Source organism: Prionailurus bengalensis, chromosome D1 (genome assembly GCF_016509475.1).
Source record: "Prionailurus bengalensis isolate Pbe53 chromosome D1, Fcat_Pben_1.1_paternal_pri, whole genome shotgun sequence".
Lineage (NCBI taxonomy): Eukaryota > Metazoa > Chordata > Mammalia > Carnivora > Felidae > Prionailurus > Prionailurus bengalensis.
In genome coordinates this window covers 100,183,020-100,206,865 of record NC_057346.1, presented here as the reverse complement: position 1 = coordinate 100,206,865, position 23,846 = coordinate 100,183,020, and the positions used below count along the sequence as shown (strand labels likewise).

Sequence of the window (23,846 nt, the reverse complement as noted above, 5' to 3'; positions counted from 1 at the left end):
TGTGGCAGTGGTCTTGATCTTGTCCTTTGGATTCACCAAGGAGAATTGAGCCCACCCTGTTGGAGGAATGAAGAAACAGAAAATGGAGAAGATGGGACTCCAGGGAAAATTTGGGAGTTTGTCAGTTTACCTGCTATGAGAATAATGGGGAGAAACAAGGAAAGAGGTTTTATTTTTGAGAAATGTTACTGTGGACTATGAATTGGATCATCTTTAATGTTTTTACCTGAGAGACTCAAAAAAGTGTCAAAATTCCCGTATTAATTACGTCTGGTTGCTGGTCTATAACTTTGTGCTTCCATGAAGAGACTGAACCACGTAGGTCCCCAGCTTTTAGTTGCATTACGCGACTCTGCTCCTGCCTCCTCTGTGCTTGTTTTCTTCTTTTACTCACTTCTTTATATGCTTGCTTTTCTCTTTTGCTCTCATTTATTATCCAAATATTTATTACCTAAGTCTCCACAACGACAGAGTTGCCTATTGAAACAAAAGCTGTCGTAACATGAACAGATTTACTAATAAATTAGACTTATATAATCAGTCCCCACATGTCAACATATTAGTGTTTAATGCTCCCATCTGCCCTGCCCTGTGGTCAGCATCTTTGTTAATATCAGTCACTTGCCAATTGGTGGATATTGTTAATATGTGACAATATAATGCAAGTGCAGTAAAAATCAGCTGCAAAGTGAAATTATCCTTACAAGAGATGCAGGATTTTATGAAGCTGATGGATGTTAAGGAATTGTTTGAATCACTTGCAAAGCCACTGACAAATGAGAATCTAGACATTTTTTTTAGCAGTTAACAACAGTTGAAGAGAAAATCAACAAAAGATGACAAAATAGGCTCTTCTAGACATAATGATAAGAATATGGTGGTACAAAGTCTTTGGGAAAACTACAAAGTTTTACAAATAGTTTTGAAATAGTTTTGCAAAAGAAACTAAAAATCAAAGATGTCAGATGGCAGTCTTACTGAATTTGTCTGAAAAGTTGCAACCCCACTTTTTTTCTTTTTTTTTTTATGTTTATTTTTGAGAGACAATGAGAGTGGGGGAGGGGCAGAGAGAGAGGGAGACACAAAATCCAAAACAGGCTCCAGTCTGAGCTGTCAGCAGAGCCCAAGAGGGGACTTGAACTCACAAACCGTGAGTCACAAACCACACTCACAAACCAAGTTAAATGCTCAACTGACTGAGCCACACAGGCGCCCCTCAACCCCACTTTCTAAAACAAATTAACAATTGATTATTGCAAGGATTAGAAAGAGATGATTATAATCTAAATTTTGTTAAATAAAATAAATTATATATAATATATATATATAAATTTTGTTAAATAAATTATATATATATATATTTGTTGTTTGTTTTAGCATCATTTTAAAGATAAAATTTCGGGGCGCCTGGGTGGCGCAGTCGGTTAAGCGTCCGACTTCAGCCAGGTCACGATCTCGCAGTCCGGGAGTTCGAGCCCCGTGTCAGGCTCTGGGCTGATGGCTCAGAGCCTGGAGCCTGTTTCCGATTCTGTGTCTCCCTCTCTCTCTGCCCCTCCCCCGTTCATGCTCTGTCTCTCTCTGTCCCAAAAATAAATAAACGTTGAAAAAAAATTTTTTTAAAGATAAAATTTCAATCATAACATTTTCACTATAATTACTATAGATATTTTGGTTCCCTTCTTAGGCTAATTCACCCATGCCAATTCTTCTCAAACTTCTATTATTTTTTTATATTTAAATCTGGAAGGATATACCAAAAAAATTGTATGAAGTATACTTTCTTTCTTTGTTTTTCTCCATTATCTTTTTTGTAATGTTTATTTTTTATTTTTGAGACAGAGAGAGAATGGGAGAGGGGCAGAGAGAGAGGGAGACACAGAATCTGAAGCAGGCTCCAGGCTCTGGGCTGTCAGGATAGAGCCTGATACAGGGCTTGAACTCCTCCTAAACTGCAAGATCCTGACCTGAGCAGAAGTCGGAAGCTTAACTGACTGAGCCACACAGATGCCCCTCTATTATTATTATTATTATTATTTTACTATTATTATTTTTTTAATTAATAGATGCTCGGTTGGGCGTCTGATTCTTGGTTTCGGGTCAGGTCATGATCTCACAGTTTCATGGGTTCAAGCCCTGTATAGGGCTCTGCACTGGCAGTGCAGAACTTGCTTGGGATTCTCTCTCTCCCTCTCTCTGTCCCTCCCCTGCTTGTGCTGTCACTGTCTCTCTCAATATAAGTAAATAAATTTTTTTTTAAGTTAAAAAATAATAGATGCTATTTTTTTAGAATAAAGATTGTAAATGTTTTCAGATGCTCTATGTAGAATCTCATTTGTTTGTCAACATCCTTTCAGATTAGGGCTTATGTGGGTACAAACATTATCTGAGATGCCAGGGGCAGCCGTGCAGCAAAAGGAGGTGCTCTACACCACTTTAAAGGTCTTCAAAGAAATACAATGTTTAAAATTAAAAGTCTCAGCAAGGACCCTTGAAAATCTGAATATTCATTATCGTTAACCTAGAATGGCGATAAACACACAGAGGAGCTCTGTGAATATTGGCTGGATGAATAGATTCTTAGTGGAACCTGCTCTAAATAGGTCTGTCTCCTCTGCAGTGCCCACCGAAGGTTCCTATTTCACTAGTTCCAGAGTGGGAGGCAAGCGAGGGATCATCAAGGAGCTTGCTGTTACGCTGCAAGGACCTGAGGACAAGACTCTCCTGTTTGAGTCAAGGTTTGAGAGCGGGAATCTGCAAAAAGCTGTCAGAGTGTGAGTAACAGGAATTTCCCAAAGGGGTGATCGCTGGAGGGACTGACTCACATCTTCAGGAGTCATATTAGGAGTTAGGGGTGTTTTTGGAAAAGAGAGAAGTGGTGAGAAATGGTATGAGGATGAAGAAAAATTGAATAATTGTGACTCATATTCCCTCAGGGTAAAAGTTTATCTACATTTTTTTTTCTGCTTATGAAAGAAATTAGTATTAATTTAATTTGTATTAATAGGGGCGCCTCGCTGGCTCAATCAGAAGAGCATAATCTCAGGGTCGTGAGTTCAAGCTCTGTTTTGGGTGTAGAGTTTACTTAAGTAAAACTCAAGAAGAAATCTGTATTAATAAAAATACGTAACATAAAAAATTGAAGTTCTGTAATCGTACCTCTCAGATGCAGAAACTGTTAACAGTTTGGTATACATGCAGTAATTTTCCCCCCTTTTAATGTGTATGTATAATATACAGAAATTATTTTGTTTTTAAAAATAGGATGATGGTATACATACCATTTTGCAAATTGCTTTTTTCCACATAATAAGCTTTATATTTTTCCTATGGCAATACTGCAGATTTATCTCATTATTTTTTTAATTTTATTTTTTATTTTTTTTAATTTACATCCAAATTAGTTAGCATATAGTGAAACAATGATTTCAGGAATAGATTCCTTAATGCCCCTTACCCATTTAGCCCATCTCCCCTCCTACAACCCCTCCAGTAACCCTCAGTTTATTCTCCATATTTATGAGTCTCTTCTGTTTTGTCCCCCTCCCTGTTTTTATATTATTTTTGTTCCCTTTCCTTATGTTCATCTGTTTTGTCTCTTAGTCTTCATATGAGTGAAGTCATATGATTTGCGTCTTTCTCTGACTAATTTAACTTAGCATAATACCCTCCAGTTCCATCCACGTAGTTGCAAATGGCAAGATTTCATTCTTTTTGATTGCCGAGTGATACTCCATTGTATATATATACCACATCTTCTTTATCCATTCATCCATTGATGGACATTTGGGCTCTTTCCATACTTTGACTATTGTTGATAGTGCTGCTATAAACATGGGGGTGCATGTGTCCCTTCAAAACAGCACGCCTGTATCCCATGGATAAATACCTAGTAGTGCAATTGCTGGGTCGTAGGGTAGTTTTATTTTTAGTTTTTTGAGGAACCTCCATACTGTTTTCCAGAGTGGCTGCACCAGCTTGCATTCCCATATCTCCTTATTTTTAATAATTCATATTATTCTATTGTATGGGTGTTCCATATCATGTGTAACCTGTGCCCAGCTGATAGGAAATGAAGGTATTTACTGTTTTTTGTTTAATGAATTAACAGAATTAATACTCTTGGGCACTTTTTAAATTATATATATATATATATATATATATATATATAATTTTTTTTATTAATTTTTAAGTTTACATCCTAGTTAGTTAGCATATAGTGCAACAGTGATTTCAGAAGTAGATTCCAGTGATTCATCCTCTACATATAACACCCAGTGCTCATCCCAACAAGTGTCTTCCTTACTGCCCCTTACCCATTTAGCCCATCCCCCCTCCCACAACCCCTCCAGCAACCCTCAGTTTATTCTCTATATTTAAGAGTCTCTTAATGGTTTTTCCGTCTCCCTGTTTTTATATTATTTTTGCTTCCCTCCCCTTAGGTTCATCTGTTTTGTATCTTAAATTCCTCATATGAATGAAGTCATATGATATTTGTCTTTCTCTGACTAATTTCGCTTAGCATAATACCTCTAGTTTCATCCATGTAGTTGCAAAGACATTTATATTTTTAAATATTTGTGATGTTATGGGATACATTCTAGAAATATAATTGGGGGGCCAAGGGTTTGAACACTTTAAGTATTGCTGTTTTTTGCCAAATTACCCTCCAACATGATTTCAGTTCTCATCACCGGTGTATGAAAGCGACTGTTTCCCAAAGCTGGAATATGCATGAAATGGAGGGAGAATGACTTCCTATTTTAATTTGCCTTTCTTGCATTATGCCTGTGTGGGAGCATCTTTTCAGGATTTAGTATTTGTATTTCCTCTTCTGCTACTTTTCAGTAAGGTGAATGCATTCCAGAGATGCCCCCTCATCTTCAAACAGTTGATAATCAGAGCTAAAATAACACCTGAGGCTGACAGTTCTCCTCCATAGTGGTCATGTCCAGGAGGTAGCTAACAGCCAACAGAGGGCTCTGGCTTCGCTGCCATTAGGTGTGGTTCTAGAAATGTGTTGAAGTGGTTGGGAACTGCTACTGAACACTCCAGAACGATACTAAAAAACTCACAGAGCTCCCAAATACCCCAAATAAACTTGGTTGACCCATATTTCTTTCAGCCTAATGTATGAGTTGAGGAACTAGGTGCACTAGAAAATTAATGTTTGAGGTAGCAGGCTTTCCTGTTGAAATAAGATCTATTTTTGCCCAGGTAAAACATTTTTTAAGCTTTGTTTTTTGAGGGGGGATGTGGTGTTACAGAGATATTCTTCTATTTTCTCCACTACAGAGATACCTATGAGTATGAGCTCACCTTGCGAACTGACCTCTACACAAACAAACACACTCAGTGGTTTTATTTTCGAGTGCAGAACACTAGAAAAGATGCCACCTACCGCTTCACCATTGTCAACTTGCTAAAACCCAAGAGCCTTTATACTATAGGGATGAAGCCACTCATGTACTCCCAGTTGGATGCCAAGACCCACAACATTGGCTGGAGAAGAGAAGGAAATGAAATCAGGTACTATAAGAACAACAGGGACGATGGGCAGCAGGCCTTTTACTGTCTCACGTGGACCATTCAGTTCCCACACGACCAGGACACTTGCTTCTTCGCACACTTCTATCCATATACATACACTGACTTGCAGTGCTACCTGCTGTCAGTGGCAAACAACCCTGTCCAGTCTCAGTTCTGCAAACTCCGAACTTTATGCAGGAGCCTTGCAGGAAATACCGTCTACCTGCTCACCATCACCAACCCATCCCAGACCCCTCAAGAGGCAGCTGCAAAGAAAGCTGTGGTCTTGAGTGCCAGAGTCCACCCCGGAGAAAGTAACGGCTCCTGGATCATGAAAGGCTTTTTGGACTTCATCCTGAGCAACTCTCCAGATGCCCAGCTCCTCAGAGATATCTTTGTCTTCAAAGTGGTTCCTATGTTAAATCCAGATGGAGTGATTGTGGGGAATTACCGGTGTTCATTGGCTGGAAGAGACTTGAATAGACATTATAAAACCATTCTGAAGGAGTCTTTCCCTTGTATCTGGTACACCAGGAACATGATCAAAAGGTGAGCCCCTTTATCTGTTGATCTTCCTCCGAATGCTGTGAGTGCTCTCTGATGGGTGCGAGGGCTCTCTTTGATGTAGCAATCAGATACGGCTTGAGAGAGAGTCTGCCATTCTCTTTGCAGTCACATGAGTTCGTTCAGTTTCAAACTTTTAAGTCATGTTTTGTCTCTGGGGTTAAACTGAACATGCAACATTTCTGCCAGGGGTTGTTTGACGTATAAGTGAAACAATGGAATAGAGGTCAGAAGTCAGAAGTTCATAGGTCTTTGTCAGGAGGCCTGGTGAATAATAATAATAGTACCTAACTACTAGGCAGTGTTTGTGTATAGGGGACAGGCGGTATTCTCAGTGCTTTACAGATACATGACCCATGTAATCTTCACATTAACCCCCTGAGGTAGGCACAATCAGTATCCCCATTATATATGATGAGGAAACTAAGGCCCAGAAAAGTCAAGTCACTTGCCCAAGGTCATAGAGCTAATAAGCAACAGAATAGATAATTTGAATACACACTCTCAGGTTCCAGAATCTGAGTTCCTTATTACCTCTTATATTTCATCGCATAAAGAAAGAATAATAAAAAAGTCAGTTAATATTTTCCAAGCCTGTGTGAAAGCAATTGAAGGCTATGATGTAATAGCACCCACCTTAAAGGAACTACTACTTAAAGGTACTCTGTGTACTCCCCTCTGCCAAACTACAGCGTGTAAGATATGTGAATGCATACACCTTCTAACCTTATCTGTGTGAGAGGGTGGGGGGAGTGTTGGGCTGGCAGGCAAGATGGCTAAGGGCATGTGCTTGGGAGTCAAGACAGGCCTGGCTTTGAGACGTGGTGTTACTACTGGCTGGTTCTGTGACCTTGGATGTGATTGCACCTCTCTGCACTTCAGCTTTCTTATCTGTAGAGGAGGGTAATCTTACCTGCCTTGGGTGGTTACTTAAGAGAATTAGATGAGGACCCTTGTCATCTGTTTAGCACAGTGCTCAGCACATTGTAAGTGTGTGGCATTACTGTCATCCTCTTCATCCTATCATTATCATCATGGAGAAGGTGACCGTGGTGGAAGACTGAGGAGGTGTCCTGGGTGAAGAGGAGACAAAGAGGAGCTGAGCCTTACAGGAACCGGTACTGGAAAGTCAGGGACCCAGGCTTTCTTCGTTTCTCTTTTTCATCCCTACACTTACAGCCTCTTCCCTTCTCTTTCTCTTTCCCCAGGTCTGCCCCCAAAGGGGGCTTTCTTTCAGTTGATTTCCTCCACTTCCTTGTCAACTTATACAGGGCCTATCCAACACCCCTTTCCACATCAGGGTGTTTTCATTTCAAGTCCCTCTGACTGGCAGGGGTGAGGAGTGCTGGTGTCATGTTTATAGCAGTAGCCGAGGTTGGGGACAGGGTCCTTTGAAGGGGTTGGCATTTTCTTTAGTGGGAAGTAGCAACAGACATACTTAAGGAAGAGGCTGTAAAAGATCCTTGATTATTTTCATGCATCTGGATGTCCACTATATCTTTTGTTTGCCCCTCTCAATAGACTTCTTGAAGAAAGGGAGGTTCTCTTGTATTGTGATTTCCATGGCCACAGCCGTAAGAATAATATCTTCTTGTATGGCTGTAATAACAATGATCGCAAGTACTGGCTTCATGAGCGAGTCTTTCCTTTAATGTTAAGCAAAAATGCGCCAGATAAGGTAAGCACACAAGGTAAGCACATAAGGTAATCTTCCGTCCATTGACTAAGGAGGAAAGGAGTTCGCTGCATCCTATATGTAGTGTTTGATCTGCCACTTCACATTTCTTTTCATTATCTTGGGTAAATCCCAGCAGCCTGGACCTCAAGACTTTACTCTGGTTTTCGTTTACAATATAATGATTCAACAGTTCTCTACATTATTCAATGTTCATCGTAAGTGTACCCTTAATCCGCTGTAACTATTTCACCCATCCCCTGCCCTCCTCCCCTCTGCCAACCACCAGTTTGTTCTCTGTACTTAGGACTCTGCTTTTTTGTCTCTTTTTTCTTTGTTTTGTTTTTTAAATTCCACATATGGTTGAAATCATATGGTACTTGTCTTTCTCTATTTCACATAGCATTTTACCCTTTAGGTCCATCCTTGTTGTTGCAAATGGCAAGATCTCATTCTTTTTTATGGCTGAGTAATATTCCATCGTGTATCTATACCACATCTTCTTTATCCATTCATCTATTAACAGACACTTGGGTTGTTTCCATATCTTGGCTATTACATATGGGTGCAATAAACATATGGGTACATGTATACCTTGGTATAAACATATGGGTGCCATAAATATATGGGTACATATATATCTTTTTTGAATTAGTGTTTTTGTTTTCTCTGGGTAAATACCCAGTAGTGGAATTACTGAGTCATATGGTAATTCTATTTTTAACTTTTTGAGGAACCTCCATACTGTTTTCCACTGTGGCTGCACCAATTTACATTCCCACCAACAGTGTATGAAGGTTCCTTTTCCACATCTACACCCACCCTTGTTATTTCTTGTCTTTAATTCTAGCCATTCTGATGGGTGTAGGTGATATCTCATTGTGGTTTTGATTTGCATTTCCCTGATGATGTGTGATGTTGAGGATCTTTTTATGTGTCCATTGGCCATTTGTACATCTTCTTTGGAAAGGTACTTCAAGAATTTAGAAAGGTGTGGCTTTAAGAATTACTCTGTGTACATCCACAAAAGAACAGATAAATAATATATAGTATATCCACACAATGGAATGTTATTCAGCAATAAAAAAATGAGGTGCTGATATGCTAAGACATAGGTGAATCTTGAAACATGCTACGTGAAAGAAGCCAGACCTAAAAGGCCACATTTTTGTGTGATTCCATTCTATGAAATGTTCAGAAGTGGCAGATCTGTAGAAACAGAAAGTAGTGATTAGTCGGTGGGGAGGGGGAGGTGGCCTGACTGCTAATAAGTACTGGGTTTCTTTTTGGAGGTAATGAAAATGTTCTAAACAGAGAGTGGTGATGGCTGCATAACTGTAAATATACTTACATCCTTGAATTGTGTACCTTAAATGTGTGAATTTTACAGCATGTGAGTTATATCTCAATAAAGATGATATTTTTTAAATTTTTTTAATATTTATTCATTTTTGAGAGACAGACACAGACAAAGTACAAGCAGGGGAGGGCAGAGAGAGAGAGAGAGAGAGGCAAAGAATCCCAAGCAGGCTCCAGGCTCTGAGCTGTCAGCACACGGGGCTCAAACCCACAAACTGTGGGATCATGACCTAAGCTGAAGTCGGATGCTCAACTGACTGAGCCACCCAGGCGCCCCTCAGTGAAGATGAGTTTTGAAAATTGCTCTGGCTGCTTTTCCTGGGCACAAGTTCAAACTCTTAGTAGGTAACTTATTCTCTTTAATCCTGTGCTTGGCAGTGATAGAAGGGATTGAATGATACACAAAATACTAATATTATATGAGTCTCCACAGAAAAGTTTACATAAGACAAGATTACAAATAACTGTAAGATAGTAAATGGCTAATAAAAACAACTTAAAAGTCTTTACCAGTTGGCTGAGTAACAGCTCTGACAGGCATAAACAGAGGATCTGCATTGGCTTAGACGTTGGTTTTCAGCATCATAAATAGATCCACAAAATGTAATTTCATTAGAAAGAAGAAATTAGGGGCGCCTGGGTGGCTCATTCAGTTAAGTACTCAACTCTTGATTTCTGCTTAGGTAGTGATCTCATGAATCGTGAGATTGAGCCCATGTTAGGCTCTGCACTGATTGTGATTCTCTTTCTCTCTTTGCCCCTCCCACACTCACATGTGCGCTTGCTTTAACAAATGTTTATTTATTTTTGAGCGAAAGAGAGGGAGCGGGGAGGGCAAAGTGAGGATCTGAAGCAGGTTCTACGCTGACAGCCAAGAGCCCGATCTGGGCCTTGAACTCACTAACTGTAAGATCATGACCTGAGCTGAAGTCGGTCACTTAACCGACTGAGCCACCCAGGTGCCCCATCAAATAAATAAACATTTACCAAAAAGAAAGAAGAAATTAGGTTGGATTTAGAAAAGTTTTTAAATAATAGTGCACATTTTCTCCTATAAAGATATATGACAAATATTTTATATCTACTATTCTTACATTAAAAAGAAAGAGGAAGCTTTTCTTTCTCCCTCCATTTTTTTCTTCCTTCCTTCCTTTTCTCTTTGTTTTTAAAAAATCTTCCTGTGTTTGCTAGGGATCTCTTTAAATAAAATGGCATCCAAATATGTGTCTTGTTAAAAAAAATGTTTTTTTAATTAAAAATAAATGACATCCAGGGGCACCTGGATGGCTCAGTTGGTTAGGCGTCTGACTCTTGATTTCAGCTCAGGTCATGATCTCTTGGGTTTTGGGTTCGAGCCCCATGTTGGGCTACATGCTGACAGTTCAGAGCCTGCTTGGGATTCTGTCTCTCCCCCCACCTCTCTGCCACTCACCCACCTGCACTCTTGGTCTTTCTCTCTCTAAATAAATATTTTTTTAAAAATTAGGGGTGCCTGGGTGGCTCAGTCTTGAGTGTTTTATTTGGACTCAGGTCATGATCTTGCGGTTCATGGATTCAAGCCCCACATCGGACTCTGTGCTAACAGCTTGGAGCCTGGAGCTTGCTTCAAATTCTGTGTCCCCCTCTCTCTCTGCTCCTCCCCCACTCATGCTCTCTCAAAAAATAAAATAAAAACATTTTTAAAAAAGTTTTTTAATTAAAAAACAAATGACATCCAGAACCCAGTATCTAAAACAATTAAAAACAGAGCTATACTAATTAAAGGGGGATGGCAGGCTTGGAACCTTGCCCATTCTGCCTCCTTCAGTCTTTGTGGCAGGAATGCTTGAGGCTCCTCAGTAGAACCCCTGGATTCCAGGGTGCACCACTTAAAAACCACTAGGTGGTGAAATGCCTTCCCACTGTAAAGCATTTTCAGCAGGATAGGATAGGTCAGGATAGGTGCCAAGTGTACATTACAAACTCCAAGTAAGGAAAGAGGGTTGGGGTGGTCATGAAGGACAATGGAGGATATTGAACTCCGAGCCAAGAACATTAAGTATGAGGAAGTGAGACAGTTCTAGGCAGATTATAGGGGTGAGGCATACCCAGATCATATATAGAGGATAAACCCAACTGGATCCAAGGGCTCAAGTTGCAGAGGAGTAGAAAATAAATCTTAGAAATGTGGCTAGTGTCTTGAATGCCAAAGTAAGCCAGCATTCCCAAACTGGAGTTCAAAGAACCCTAGTCCTGCAAAATGTCCCTGGAAAGGTAGGGAAGGGAAGCAAGGGTTCACGGGCAATAAGGAACAGAATTTACTCTCTCCCCTTTGGAGACTCACAGTCTACAATAATGAAATGCTTGGGAGAGGGGGTGCCTGAGTGGCTCAGTCGGTTAAGCATCTGACTCTAGGTTTCTGCTCAGGTCATGATCTCGTGGTTTCATGGGTTCAGGCCCCACGTTGGGCTCTGTGCTGGCAGCGTGGAGCCTGCTTGGGATTCTCTGTCTCCCATTCTCTCTGCTCCTCCTCCACTCGCGCTCTCTCTGTCTCTCTCAAAATAAAAAAAAAAAAAAGGTCCTGCACAGGAAGACTGTGTAATTTTGTTAGCCCCTCATCCTCCTGACCAACATGACCATAGCACTAATTTTCTCCTCTGTAATCCCTTAGAATTATTACTATTTTATGGAACATACTTTAGGAAATAACATATAGACCCCAGGGAAACCATTCTTATATTAATGAGTCATTGGCATCTTATATTTGACAGTTTATGATTAACAGAGGATTTGGGTTTCTCTTTAGTTCTCTTTTCATAGTTGTAATTTTAAGGTCCAAAAGTGCAAAGAAGGAACAGGACGAGTTGTAATGTGGCGGATGGGAATCCTGAACAGCTACACCATGGAATCTACCTTTGGGGGGTCCACACTGGGTAAGCTCTCTTTTGTATATCATAGGTCAGCATGACAAGGGGGAGCCAAGCAAAGCTCTGAGGACAGGAAGTCCTTTTGAATGTTGGGGAGATGATTGACCTAGAGAGTTTTCTTAACTGCGCCTTATGCCAAATTTGACTAACCTAAATATGAGTGTAAAATATAACACTTGGTGGGGCAGTATGGCCCCAAATATAATACTTGATGGGGAATCAGGCAGATCTGGGTTCGAATTGCCTCTCCATTTCCAAGTTGTGTAATCCTGGCTCAGTTACTTCATTTACTCTTTGAACCTCATTTTTTTTTTTTTAACTGGCAATAAAAACAGTACCTGCATTATAGGTACTACTTAATGCACGTAAAGCCCTTGGCATAGTGCCTACCACAGAGTAAAACTTCAGTAATCATGGCCATCATGATTGGAAATTTTTTCATTGTCAGATTCTTCTGAACCAAACCAGATCTAGAAGGAGAAAGACCCTGTCCAGAAGCACAATATTCTAGAATCAGAGGTGGTGTTTCTAAGGAGCTATTCATAAATTAGATTTGCATTCGCTTATTATTTAATGAGAAATGTTTATGGATTTTTTTTTCAGGCAATAAAAGAGATACTCACTTTACTACTGAGGATCTAAAGTCTCTAGGTTATCATGTTTGTGACACCCTTCTGGATTTCTGTGATCCTGACCGAACCAAGGTAAAAATGGGGTTCAAGAAATGGGGTGGTGCTACTGTGATCAGTTTCACATGGGTCCAAAGTCAGCCTACTGAGATTATAGGTGGTCTTTATTTTCCTCTTAATATCGTTCTGAAGTTTTTATAATCAGTAAAAGAAAGCCCCCAGCCTACACACTGTCCACAAATAGCAACCTCATAACTCACCAAGAATATAGAAGCCTTCATGCCTACCCTCCTTCAGCACACCTCTCCCTCATTTTGCTTTCCAGAAAAGCTGGAGTTCTTCCCCTTCTCTGAAACTAACCCTGCCCTTTGTGCACCCACCAGCCCCTCAATCCATGGCCTCCCTAAGGTCTTGCCTTATTACCTCCTCCCTTTTCTGTGTCCTCAGTTTTTTCCTCTTCTTACTTCTTTTAGTTTATTTATTTATATATTTTAATATTTATTTACTTATTGTGTGTGTGTGTGTGTGTGTGTGTGAGAGAGAGAGAGAGAGAGAGAGAGAGAGGGGGGGGGGGGGGTCAGAGGGAGAGAGAGAATCCCAAGCAGGCTCCAGGCTGTCAGCACAGAGCCCGTTGGGGGCTCGAACTCACAAACTGTGAGATCATGACCTAAGCCAAAATCCAGAGTTGGACACTTAACCAACTGAGCCACCCAGGCGCCCCTTTAATAAAAAAAATATTTAAAGGAGAATCAGCCACAATATGGCCTGTTATATGACATCTGCCATAAGCCAAAATCTGAACAACCCCATTCTAATGTTTCCTTCCTTGCTATTCACAAAAATACAATAAATCAGACCGTTGAATTGTTTAAGAAGTTTGTTATTGTCCATAGCCAGGGAAAAGCACCTAAAGCATAAAATTCACTGATGTTCTGCCCGAGAAACACTTTTACTGCAGCTCATGTAATTTATATGTTAACATGTCCTTAGAAGCAGAGGTTACCACTCACACATCTTTATGTCCCCAGCAATAAAGTGCCTTTCCGCATATGCTTAGTAAATATTTGACATATAAATAAGTGAATAATCAAAAATGTCCTTTTATTGATTTCCACAGTTCATGCAGTGCCTAACAGAGCTTAAAGAGCTTTTACAACAAGAAATCCATAAGAAATTCAATGAGCTTGGACAAGATATGGATTTAGAAGGAAGTTGGAGTGACATCTGTTTGTCTGACATTGAATCCAGGTAATGAAATGAAACTTCACTTCAAAGAAAAACCAGAGAGGGGCACCGGAGTGCCTCAGCCAGTTAAATGGCCAGCTCTTGGTTTTGGCTCAGGTCATGATCGCACAATTGTTGGTTTGGAGCTCCGTGCTGACACTGACCACATGGGAGCCTGCTTGGGATCCTCTCTCTCTCTCTCTTTCTCTCTCTCTCTGCCCCTCCTATGCACGAGAGCACTCACTCCCTCAAAAAAAACCAAAAAACAAAAAACAAAAAACACAAGGAAAAACCAGACAAGTTCTATTTTTTTATTGTTTTCGTTTGCTCTGTTGTTTTGTTGGTTGAGCCAAAGGTGCAAAAAATTGAATAAATCGTAGCGCACTTAAATATATATCATTTCTTCACCAACTACGTATTGAGTGCCTGCTCTTTGACAGCATCTTTTCTAGGTTAGGGAGATGGGCAGGCCGTGCGTGTAGGGCCTTGAGGCAGTTGTAAAGCCTTTGTCTTTTACTCCAAGGGAGACGGAAAGCTTTTGGAAAGTTTTAAATAGAGAAGTGTCATGTTCTGACTTGGGTTTTAGTTTCAGTAGGAATACCCTGGCTGCTATGTGGAAAATAGATTGTAGAGAGGAAAGGTGTAAGCAGGGACATGCATTTGGAGGCTCTTGCAATAATACAGGTAAATGCAGGTGGTGGTCTAGACATGAGTAGTTGTAATGGTTGGGGGTGTATGAATTGGTTGGATTCTGGATATATTTTGAAGTTTCAAACATTAGGATTTTCTTATGGATGAGATATGGAGCATGAAAGAAAGAGAATGAGTCCATAATTGATTGGATGGAGTTGCCTTTTAAGTGAGATGGGAAAGATTAAGGTGGTGGAGAAGGTTGGGGGAGCGGTGAAGGTCAGGAGGCTAGTGTTGGGTATGTTCAGTCTGAGACGTCTATTAGGCATCTAAATGGAGATATTAAATAGGCAGTTGAATATATGAGTGTGTAGTTCGCTGGAGAGGTCAAATAGAGTCATCATTGGATAGATGATGTTTAAACCTTAAGACTAGGTGAGATCCCAAGGGAGTACGTGCAGCTCGAGTAAATAGGAGGTCCAAGTCTAAGCAGGGTACACAGTGCACAGGTCACAAAGATAGGGAGGATCCAGCAAATGAGGTAGAAAGACCAGGACCCTACAATGGCTGACAGGCTATAGGATCTAGCCACCTGACACCTTATAACCTCCACCCTCACCCTTTCACACACCTCTCTCTATGGCTACACTGGCCTCATTCTTCTTCAGACTTGCCAGGCCCTCTTCTGCCCCAGGGCCTTTACACTAGCAGTCCCAGCTGCCTAGAATGCTCTTCCCGCAGATATCCACATGGCTCATTCCTTCACCTCCTTCAAGTCTTTGTTTAAATGTAAAATTTGTCAATGTGGCCTACCCTCATTACTCTAACACTGCCACTTGCTCCCCTGCCTTTGCCCTCCTGCCACTATTCCCTATCTCCCTGAGGTACTCTACTTTTTTTCCATAGCACGTTATCACCTTCTGTCTGTCTTAGGTCATTTACATCTCTATTGTGTTTATTATGTATTATCTGTTTCCTCCTATTGGATGTAGGTCCCACAAGGTCAGAGATCTTTATTTTGTTCACCTCTGTATCTCATGTGCAGAGTACCCGGCACATAGGGAGAGCTCAATAAATATTTGTTGAATTAATTTAGTTTGTAAGGTCTCAGCCCCCACTCATAATCTCTTCAACTATTTTAGGAAGCCTACCAGGTGGGTGAGTATCTGACAGGTGGGCAGGAACACCTTCTACTCCAGCTTACTAGCCAAGGTGCCTCATACCCATCCCAGCTGCCCTCAGTCAGAAGATTTCTGGGCTGGACATGACAGAGGCTGCACTGTAGACTGTGGTGGACAGTCGAAGGCTCTCCTTCCTACTCTCTGTGGACATAGAGTTGACATCTGGGCCCTAAAGCAGTTCTGCTGGCTGAGTCTCCCAAATGTGTCCTTAGGAACCTCAAGTCAGACCATCAGGCCAGGCAGTGTGCCCCATTCACCATGTTGCCTCTTCCACTCTTCCAGAATTCTTTGCCTTGCTCTCCAGGACCACTGCATGAATCACTCTTCATCTCAGCCTCAAAAACAAAATGCCCCTGCATGTCAACCTCTTGGTACCGAGCCCGGGGGGAGTCCACTCAGAAACAGGGAGACTGCATCCTAGCTGGCTTAGCAGGGACACATTTAGTTAAGATACATTTAGTTAAGAATTATTGAAACCATTTTGCCAGCATCTGAACAGGAAGCCAGCTATCACGGGCTTCCATGGGTCTCCACCTCTCCATTCTCACCATTACCCAGAAAAGCAGACTGCGAGTGTCCAAGCCCAGTTTGAGTGTGCCCTGTGTATGCACGTCCATGGTTTTCAACATTTTCCGTGGCATGCCGCATCTAATGTTTTTATCCCGTTAATAGTTTTCCATTATCTCCAAAAGGGACTTCAGAGACTATTATCCAGTGACCTCAAAGGCTATTCCTCAGACTAGAAAAGCCTTTTGAGAACAGGGAATTGGGAATTAGATCTGAGAAGAGAGGGCGTTCTTCCCGCTGTCTTACTGTGGGGTTCCTCATTGTGGACTGAAGGGAGGGAGGTGGAGCATGAACAGGATGAAAGTCCTGAGCAAAAGAATGGTTTGAAATGCTCTTTTCCCAGGAGATCTGAGTTTTGTGCCTAAGACACTTTTTTGTACATGGAGGCCATGTTCTAGAGCCCAGCTCTGGCTTCTGGCCACGCACACCCCGGGAGAGGGGAATGTATAATGGGACGCTTAAACAATGGACATGATGAAGGACACAGGGATGGAGAATCCAAGTCCTCATTCATCCTAGCCCTTGAAGGAAGGGGGAGCTGCCCCTCTGTGGGGGAAGACTTCAGATCCGTCTGGACCTGCATCCACAACTTTTGAAGTGGGAATTGAGATAATAAAAGTAATATTCCCGGCCTCTGACCTACAGATTCCTTGTTATCAAATATGTTTGTGTATATATTCAAGGCAGTTTTAAAGAGTACCCGGGAGGTTCCTTGCTCTCTGAACTGGACCTGGCCAGACAGGAATGAATGAAACAAGCCCCGCTTTCAAACAAATCATAGTCTGTTATTCTCTAGAGCTGCACAGCGTCCCACAGTCACTGCCATGGGCAGCTTTGCCCACCTGGCCAGTACTTACTTTGCCACATGGATTACAGACTCCTTGGGGCCAAGGGCTTGGTCATGCTCATCTCTGCGCTCGATGCCCTGCCTGGCACGTAGTAGGTGTTCAGAATGAATGAATGAATGTGCTTGTCCGGAATTGCTGGTCATCGAAATGCAGGCACTGGGAGCAAATAGCAGACTGGATATTCTACTCCCACACTGCCAGTCTGGTAAATGTGTATGTCCTAGACATTAATAACAGGCATCTCCCTTTCTTCTTTCCTTCTGGAAACAGCACCAGTGGTTCTGATAGTTCCCTCTCAGATGGTCTCCCTGTTCACCTACTGAACGTAGCAGATGAGGTAAGATTATCAGACTCTTCCACTCAGGAAGTAGCAGCCTTAAGGAAAGCATGAGTCTCCTGGATAATTTGGTGGAATTTTCCAACTATCCTAAAATCTATAGAAAATAGATTTTCTATATCTATTGGTTACCCTGCCCTGGAGTCTTTCATTTTGTCCTTTATCACTTTCCTTTTATTTATTTATTTAAATGTTTTATTTATTTTTGATAGAGAGAGAGAGCGAGCAAGGGAGGGGCAGAGAGAGGGAGACACAGAATCCAAAGCAGGCTCCAGGCTCTGAGCTGTCAGCAGAAAGCCCGATGTGGGGCTCAAACTCACAAATCTTGAAATCATGACCTGAGCCAAAGTCGGTTGCTTAACTAACTGAGCCACCCAGGCGCCCCTATTTATTTGTTTTTAATAACTTTCCTTTTAAAAATCTAGGGGGAAAAATGTGAAGACTCCATGTTTACTACAAAGTCAACAAAATTTTTTAAAAAGTTTAAAACTGAAAAACATCTTTTTTTAAAAATTGTTTTGGGGCACCTGGGTGGTGCAGTCGGTTAAGCATCCGACTTCAGCCAGTTCACGGATCTTGCGGTCCGTGAATTCGAGCCCTGCGTCGGGCTCTGGGCTGATGGCTCAGAGCCTGGAGCCGGTTTCCGATTCTGTGTCTCCCTCTCTCTCTGCCCCTCCCCTGTTCATGCTCTGTCTCTCTCTGTCCCAAAAATAAATAAACGTTGAAAAAAAAATTAAAAAAAAATTGTTTTTACTCTTGAGAGAGAGAGACAGAGTACGAGTGGGAGAGGGGTAGAGAGAGAGAGAGAGAGAGAAGGATACACAGAATCGGAAGCGGGCTCCAGGCTCCAAGCCATCAGAACAGAGCCTGACATAGGGTTTGAACTTACGAACCATGAGATCATGACTTGAGCCAAAGTCGGACATTTATCCAACTGAGCCACCCAGGTGCCCCTAAAAGTGAAAACATCTTAAGAGATAGGGGTTGTCTCTTGATCTTGGGGTTCAAGCCCCATATTGGGTGTAGAGTTTACCTAAAAAAACAAAAACAAAACTATTTCAAGAGATAGAGGTTGTTAAAAAGACCCATACTTTAAAAAAAAGTGTTTCTTTTTTTTTTTAAGTTTATTTTATTTATTTTGAGAAAGAGAGAAGGAGAGAGGAAGAACATAAGCAGGAGAAGGGCAGAGAGAAGGGGAGGGAGAGAATCCCACGCAGGGTCTGCACTGTCAGCTTGGAGCCCGAGTCGGGGCTTGATCCCATGAGCCATGAGATCATAAGCTGAGCCAAAATCAAGAGTCAGATGCTTAAGCAATTAAGCTAACCAGGTGCCCCAAAAAAGTGTTTTTTTATTCATATAGTTTTAGACAGTTTTTTATATTTCCATATATTAAATTTTCTTTGCTCCATCTCATTCACAGATCTTATTACATAGATGATATATTTGTTGTGGTTCATTATGCACATAATTTCATAGTTGCATTAATAAATACCTCCATCATACAAGGTGCCTGGGTGGCTCAGTCAGTTGAGTGTCCATCTCTAGATTTCAGCCTCGGTCATGATCCCAAGATCATGGGATTGAGCTCCACGTCAGGCTCCGTACTGAGCTTGGGATCTGCTTGCTTAAGATTCTCTCTCTCTCCCCCTCTGCCCCTTTATCCTACTCACTCTCTCTCAAAAAAAAAAAAAAAAAAAGGAAGAAGAAGAAATAACTCTCTCATAGGATGAGATTAAGGCTGTGTCAGATGGAACCTGCCAAATCAGACTGGACCCTATAATTTTTTCAGCTGGATTTACAACATCAATATAAGCGTCACCACTCAACAGGTCCCTGGAAAATCAGTCCTGAGCTTCACTTGCTTAATTATTAAAGCCACCTTGTGTAACAGCCAAACTGACTCTTAACTACACACCCAATATCAGTATTGTCTGTACCTGACATTATTGCCATAAGTAATCTGGTTTCATATTGTAAAGCACAGATATTTGGATATTGATATAGGTGTCCCTTTGGCAGCATACCTGCAATAGTGGGATTTGGGGGTGTTAAATGGGGAGCGGACTCTGGTAACAAGGCAACTGAACTGTTCATCCTCCGAGCCAGCAGCAGTTGGGCACCGTGAGGGCCCATGTCCCGGGGCAGCTCTCCTGTCTTGAGTGTTGTGTAAAAGAGTGCTGCACGCAGGTGGTCATTTCCTCCGGAATCCTCAACGACTAGGTTCTCTGTGTTTTTTGGAACAGTTGAATCAAAAGAAGAAGATGTATAAGAAGAAAAAAAAGAAGCCGCTTCAGACTAGGAAACAGCGAAATGAACAGTATCAGAAAAATAATTTGATGCAGGAGTTAAAGTTAACAGAAGATGCCCTGGTAAGAAGGCTCTGTTGCCTACTTCTGTGGTCTGGTTAAAGAGAATTCCAGAGCGGGAGCAGGACAGGGGGTTAACGTTTACTCTCAACCAGAAAGGGAATGGGGAATGGGGTAGAGGGAAGCTATTTTGAATTCAGAGCTCTTCCATGGGTCCTCTGGACACCTCTGAGCAGATTTCCACCCTGGCCCCTGCACTACCCTCTGCCATGGCACTCTGGTCTGGATTTTGGCCATGTCTGGATTTCCAGAAGAAACGGGGGTGCTGGAGAAATGGTGGCTGGAGCTAGCCCAGGGTTGCTGCGTGGCCGAGGTGTCAGGCCTCGTCCAGGCTGGCTCCTTCCCAGTCTTCTCCCAGCGGCCACTGTTTCCTAAAGATGAAAATGCTTTCCGATGTGGGCATTTTACTGTTGGGTGGATTGGGTCAATTATAAGTAGATTAATTGCAATGGATCAATTGAAAAATATTCTCTTTGCACTCAGTCCTTCCAGGAAAGGGCAGGGTTTGCTTCTTCTACCCTGCAAAAACAGCCTACCTTTTTCAGAAATTCAGAGAATGCCAGTTCTTCAGCGATGAGAAATGAAAAACCGAGGTTGAATGAGGTAGTAGTTTTGCCTGACCTTTTTTTTTTTTTTTTTTTTTTTTTAATTTCCACATGGAGAATGTGTCAAAACTTTTAACTCCTACACAGAGCGCCTGAGTGGCCCATTTGGTTAAACGCCTGACTCTTGATTTTGGTTTAAGTCATGAACTCACAATTCACGAGATTGAGCCCTGAGTGGGGCTCTGGGCTCACAGTGGGGAGCCCGCTTGGGATTCTCTCTCCTTCTCTCTCTCTCTGCCCCTTTCCCACTCTGTCTCTCTCTTGCTTGCTCTCAAAATAAATAAACGTTAAAAAAACACTTTTGGGGGGTAATATATTTAAAGTGTACAATGTGATATTTGATATCTGTACACACTGTGAGAAGGTTCCCACCACTGAGTTCCCACCACTTCACATAGTTACCATTTTTTTTTCTTTAATAACTGAAAGTTTATGGTCTTTTACCATCTTCTGCCTATTCCCTCCACTCCCCAGCAACCACCATTCTACTCTCTGTTTCTATGAGTTTGACCTTTTTTTTTTTCAGTTCCACACATAAGTGATACCAGGCAGTATTAGTCTTTTTCTGTCTGGCTTATTTCACTCAGCGCGATGCCCTCTAATTTCATCCATGTTGTCACAGATGGCAGGATTTCCTTCTTTTTTAAGACTGAATAATATTATTTGCAAATATTTTCTTATCCATAGGTTTCCTTCCGATTTTGGGTTTTTTTTTTTTTTTTAGGTTCAAAAAATTTTTTTTAAGTAATCTCCACCCCCAACATAGAGTTTAAACTCACAACACTGAGATCAAGGTTCACATGCTCTACCGATTGAGCCAGCCAGGTGCCCCTGCCTTCTGATTTTATTGATGATTTGCCGTGCAGAAGCTTTTTAGTTTGCTCTAGTCCCACTTGTTTATTTTTGCTTTGGGGATCAAATCCAAAAAATCATTGCCTAAACCATTGTCAAGGAGCCTACCTCCTGTGTTTTCTTCTAGGAGTTTGATGGTTGCAGGTCTTAAGTATAACTCTTTAACCCATTTTGAGTTGACTTTCGTGTATGATACAAGATAGGGGTACAGTTTCATTATTTTGCATGTGGACATCTAGTTTTTCCAATACTGTTTATTGAAGAGACCATTTTTCCCTGCTGTAAATGCTTGGCTCTTTTGTAAAAAATTAATGCACCATATATTCATGAGTTTATTTCTGAGCTCTCTATTCTGTTCCATCTTTGACTCTTTGTTGTAGATTCTCTGATTTTTCCAATTAGCACATCTGTCCCACAGGCTGAAGAATACAATAGCCCCCTATGTCACTCTTCCCTGTCAATGCCACCAGGAGCAGGGAAACATTAAAATCAGTGGGGACATTGACACTGCTTTGGAGTAGACACCACTGAAGTCTGACCACAGATATTGGTGGTTTGTGATTTTTTTACCCAGAGCATAAGAACAGGTGGTTTCATCATCTGTCCACCCCTGCAGTCAACAAATTGTACTGTGTGACCACCACACGCCACACGCTCTTCTGTGTGCTGGGAATGCAACATCGAACAAAACACCATCTCTGCCTTAGGGACCTTAGAGTCTACTGGGGATTTTAACAAAGAAGCAGGAAATTACATCACAGAGTAGGATGCAGAAGGAGCACAGAGGAAAGGCACCCAATCATTTTTTTAGTACTTTGGAATTATGTACCTATAAAATACTTGTATTTTTTGGGGAGGCGCCTGGGTGGTTCAGTCGGTTGAGCGTCCGACTTCAGCTCAGGTCATGATCTTGCGGTCGGTGAGTTCGAGACCCATGTTGGGCCCTGTGCTGACAGCTTGGAGCCTGGAACCTGCTTCGAATTTTGTGTCTCCCTCTCTCTCTGCCCCTCCCCCACTCATGCTCTGTCTCTCTCACTCTCAAAAATGAATAAATGTTGAAAAAAATTAAAAAAAAATATTTGTGTTTTTGATGTAGAAAAACAAGTTTTGGTGGGGTGCTTGCCTGGCTCAGTCAGAAGAGCATGCAACTCTTGATCTTGGTATCATGAGTTTAAGCCCCACGTTGGGTATAGGGATTACTTAAATAACAAACTTTAAAAAAAGTAAAAATAAAAAAATAAGGGCCGCCTGGGTGGCTCAGTCAGTTGAGCATCTGACTCTTGATTTCAGCTCAAATCATGATTTCATAATTGGTGAGATCGAGCCCTGCATGGGGCTCAGCGCTGACAATGCAGAACCTGCTTGGGAGTCTCTCTCTTTCTCCCCTTCTCTCTGTTCCTCTCCTGCTCACACAAATGCTCTCTCGCAAAATAAACGTTTAAAATTTTTAAAAATAAATAAGTTTTCGTATAATAGTATACAACTCTTAGTAGACAGGGTGCAAAATAGGCCCTTTTCCTTCAGAATGCTACCCTGTGTTTAACAGTGACATAATGAGGTCTCACTCTGTCACACCAAAGAACCCCCACCAAGCTGACTCTGTTAGGCATGGAGGGCAAGTGACAGTGGCAAGATCACAGCTTTCAAGTCCCTCTTGAGTTCAAATTCCAGCCTTACTGTCACTTTCCTTGAGTTACTGAACCACCCTGGGACTCAGTTTCTGCCTCTAAAATATTGGAGTAATAATCTCCACATCATAAATGTTGAGAAAAGGAGATGTGAAACTGTGTAAAATGCCTGGCATCTGGTAGGCAGTCCATAAATAAGTAGTTTCCTTCTTTTCTTTGAATTATTGTTCATTTGTGTCTTGACTCTCTTTCCGTGTTACAGCATTGTAATGAATTAACATGTGTGAATAAAAAAACACTCAATGTAGGGGCGCCTGGGTGGTTCAGCTGGTTGAACATCTGACTCTTGATTTCAGCTCAGATCATGATCTCACGGTTTGTGGGTTCGAGCCCTACATTGGGCTCTGTGCTGACAGTGTGGAGCATGCTTAAGACCCTCTCCCCCTCTCTCTCTGCCCCTCCCCTGTTCTGCTCTGACTCTCTCTCTCTCTCAAAAATAAATAAACATTAGAAAAAAAATTTTTAATGCCACCCAATGTATATTCTATATAATCACATTCGTGCAAGTGGAAAATGTAGTGAGAAAGTGCTCATCTATTTCAGTCACAGTTACATGGAAGAGAAAAGGGCACCTCGCTGGACCCATCAAAAATGACCTCGATTCTGACTAAGAGTAAAGAGAGAATGCAGGTATGTCACTAATCTATATATACACACCTATACGCCAGCAATTAATTTGACCTGGTTTTCAAGTGCCTTGTGTGATCCGGGGGGGTGGTGATTCATGGTGCACAGTTCACCTCCTAGGGTTGGTGCTGCTCGGGGGGAAGGCTGAGGCGTTTTGCCCCCTGCGCAGCTACAGAGCCCCTGGCCACCAGGGGGCGCAGCCCACGAGGCACCCCAGGATAGGAGGAATCCCTACCCCCTAGAGCTCAAAGCTTGCCGTGGA

The 23,846-nt window shown here is 41.8% G+C and overlaps 1 protein-coding gene across 5 annotated transcripts in view; it reads left to right on the top strand.

The window, feature by feature from the left end:
• The window catches only part of AGBL2 (AGBL carboxypeptidase 2), a 46,853-nt gene that overhangs the window by 21,000 nt on the left and 2,007 nt on the right, over positions 1-23,846 (top strand). For 3 of the 5 annotated variants that reach the window (XM_043582506.1, XM_043582505.1, XM_043582510.1), the window contains 10 exons: positions 2,618-2,771; positions 5,293-6,075; positions 7,612-7,768; positions 11,910-12,036; positions 12,634-12,734; positions 13,777-13,907; positions 17,380-17,446; positions 19,690-19,815; positions 20,296-20,415; positions 23,501-23,587. In XM_043582506.1, coding sequence (XP_043438441.1) covers positions 2,618-2,771; positions 5,293-6,075; positions 7,612-7,768; positions 11,910-12,036; positions 12,634-12,734; positions 13,777-13,907; positions 17,380-17,446; positions 19,690-19,815; positions 20,296-20,415; positions 23,501-23,587 — 1,853 coding nt within the window. The remainder of the gene's footprint in view (positions 1-2,617; positions 2,772-5,292; positions 6,076-7,611; positions 7,769-11,909; positions 12,037-12,633; positions 12,735-13,776; positions 13,908-17,379; positions 17,447-19,689; positions 19,816-20,295; positions 20,416-23,500; positions 23,588-23,846) is intronic. The other 2 variants (XM_043582507.1, XM_043582511.1) reach the window with 1 other exon arrangement.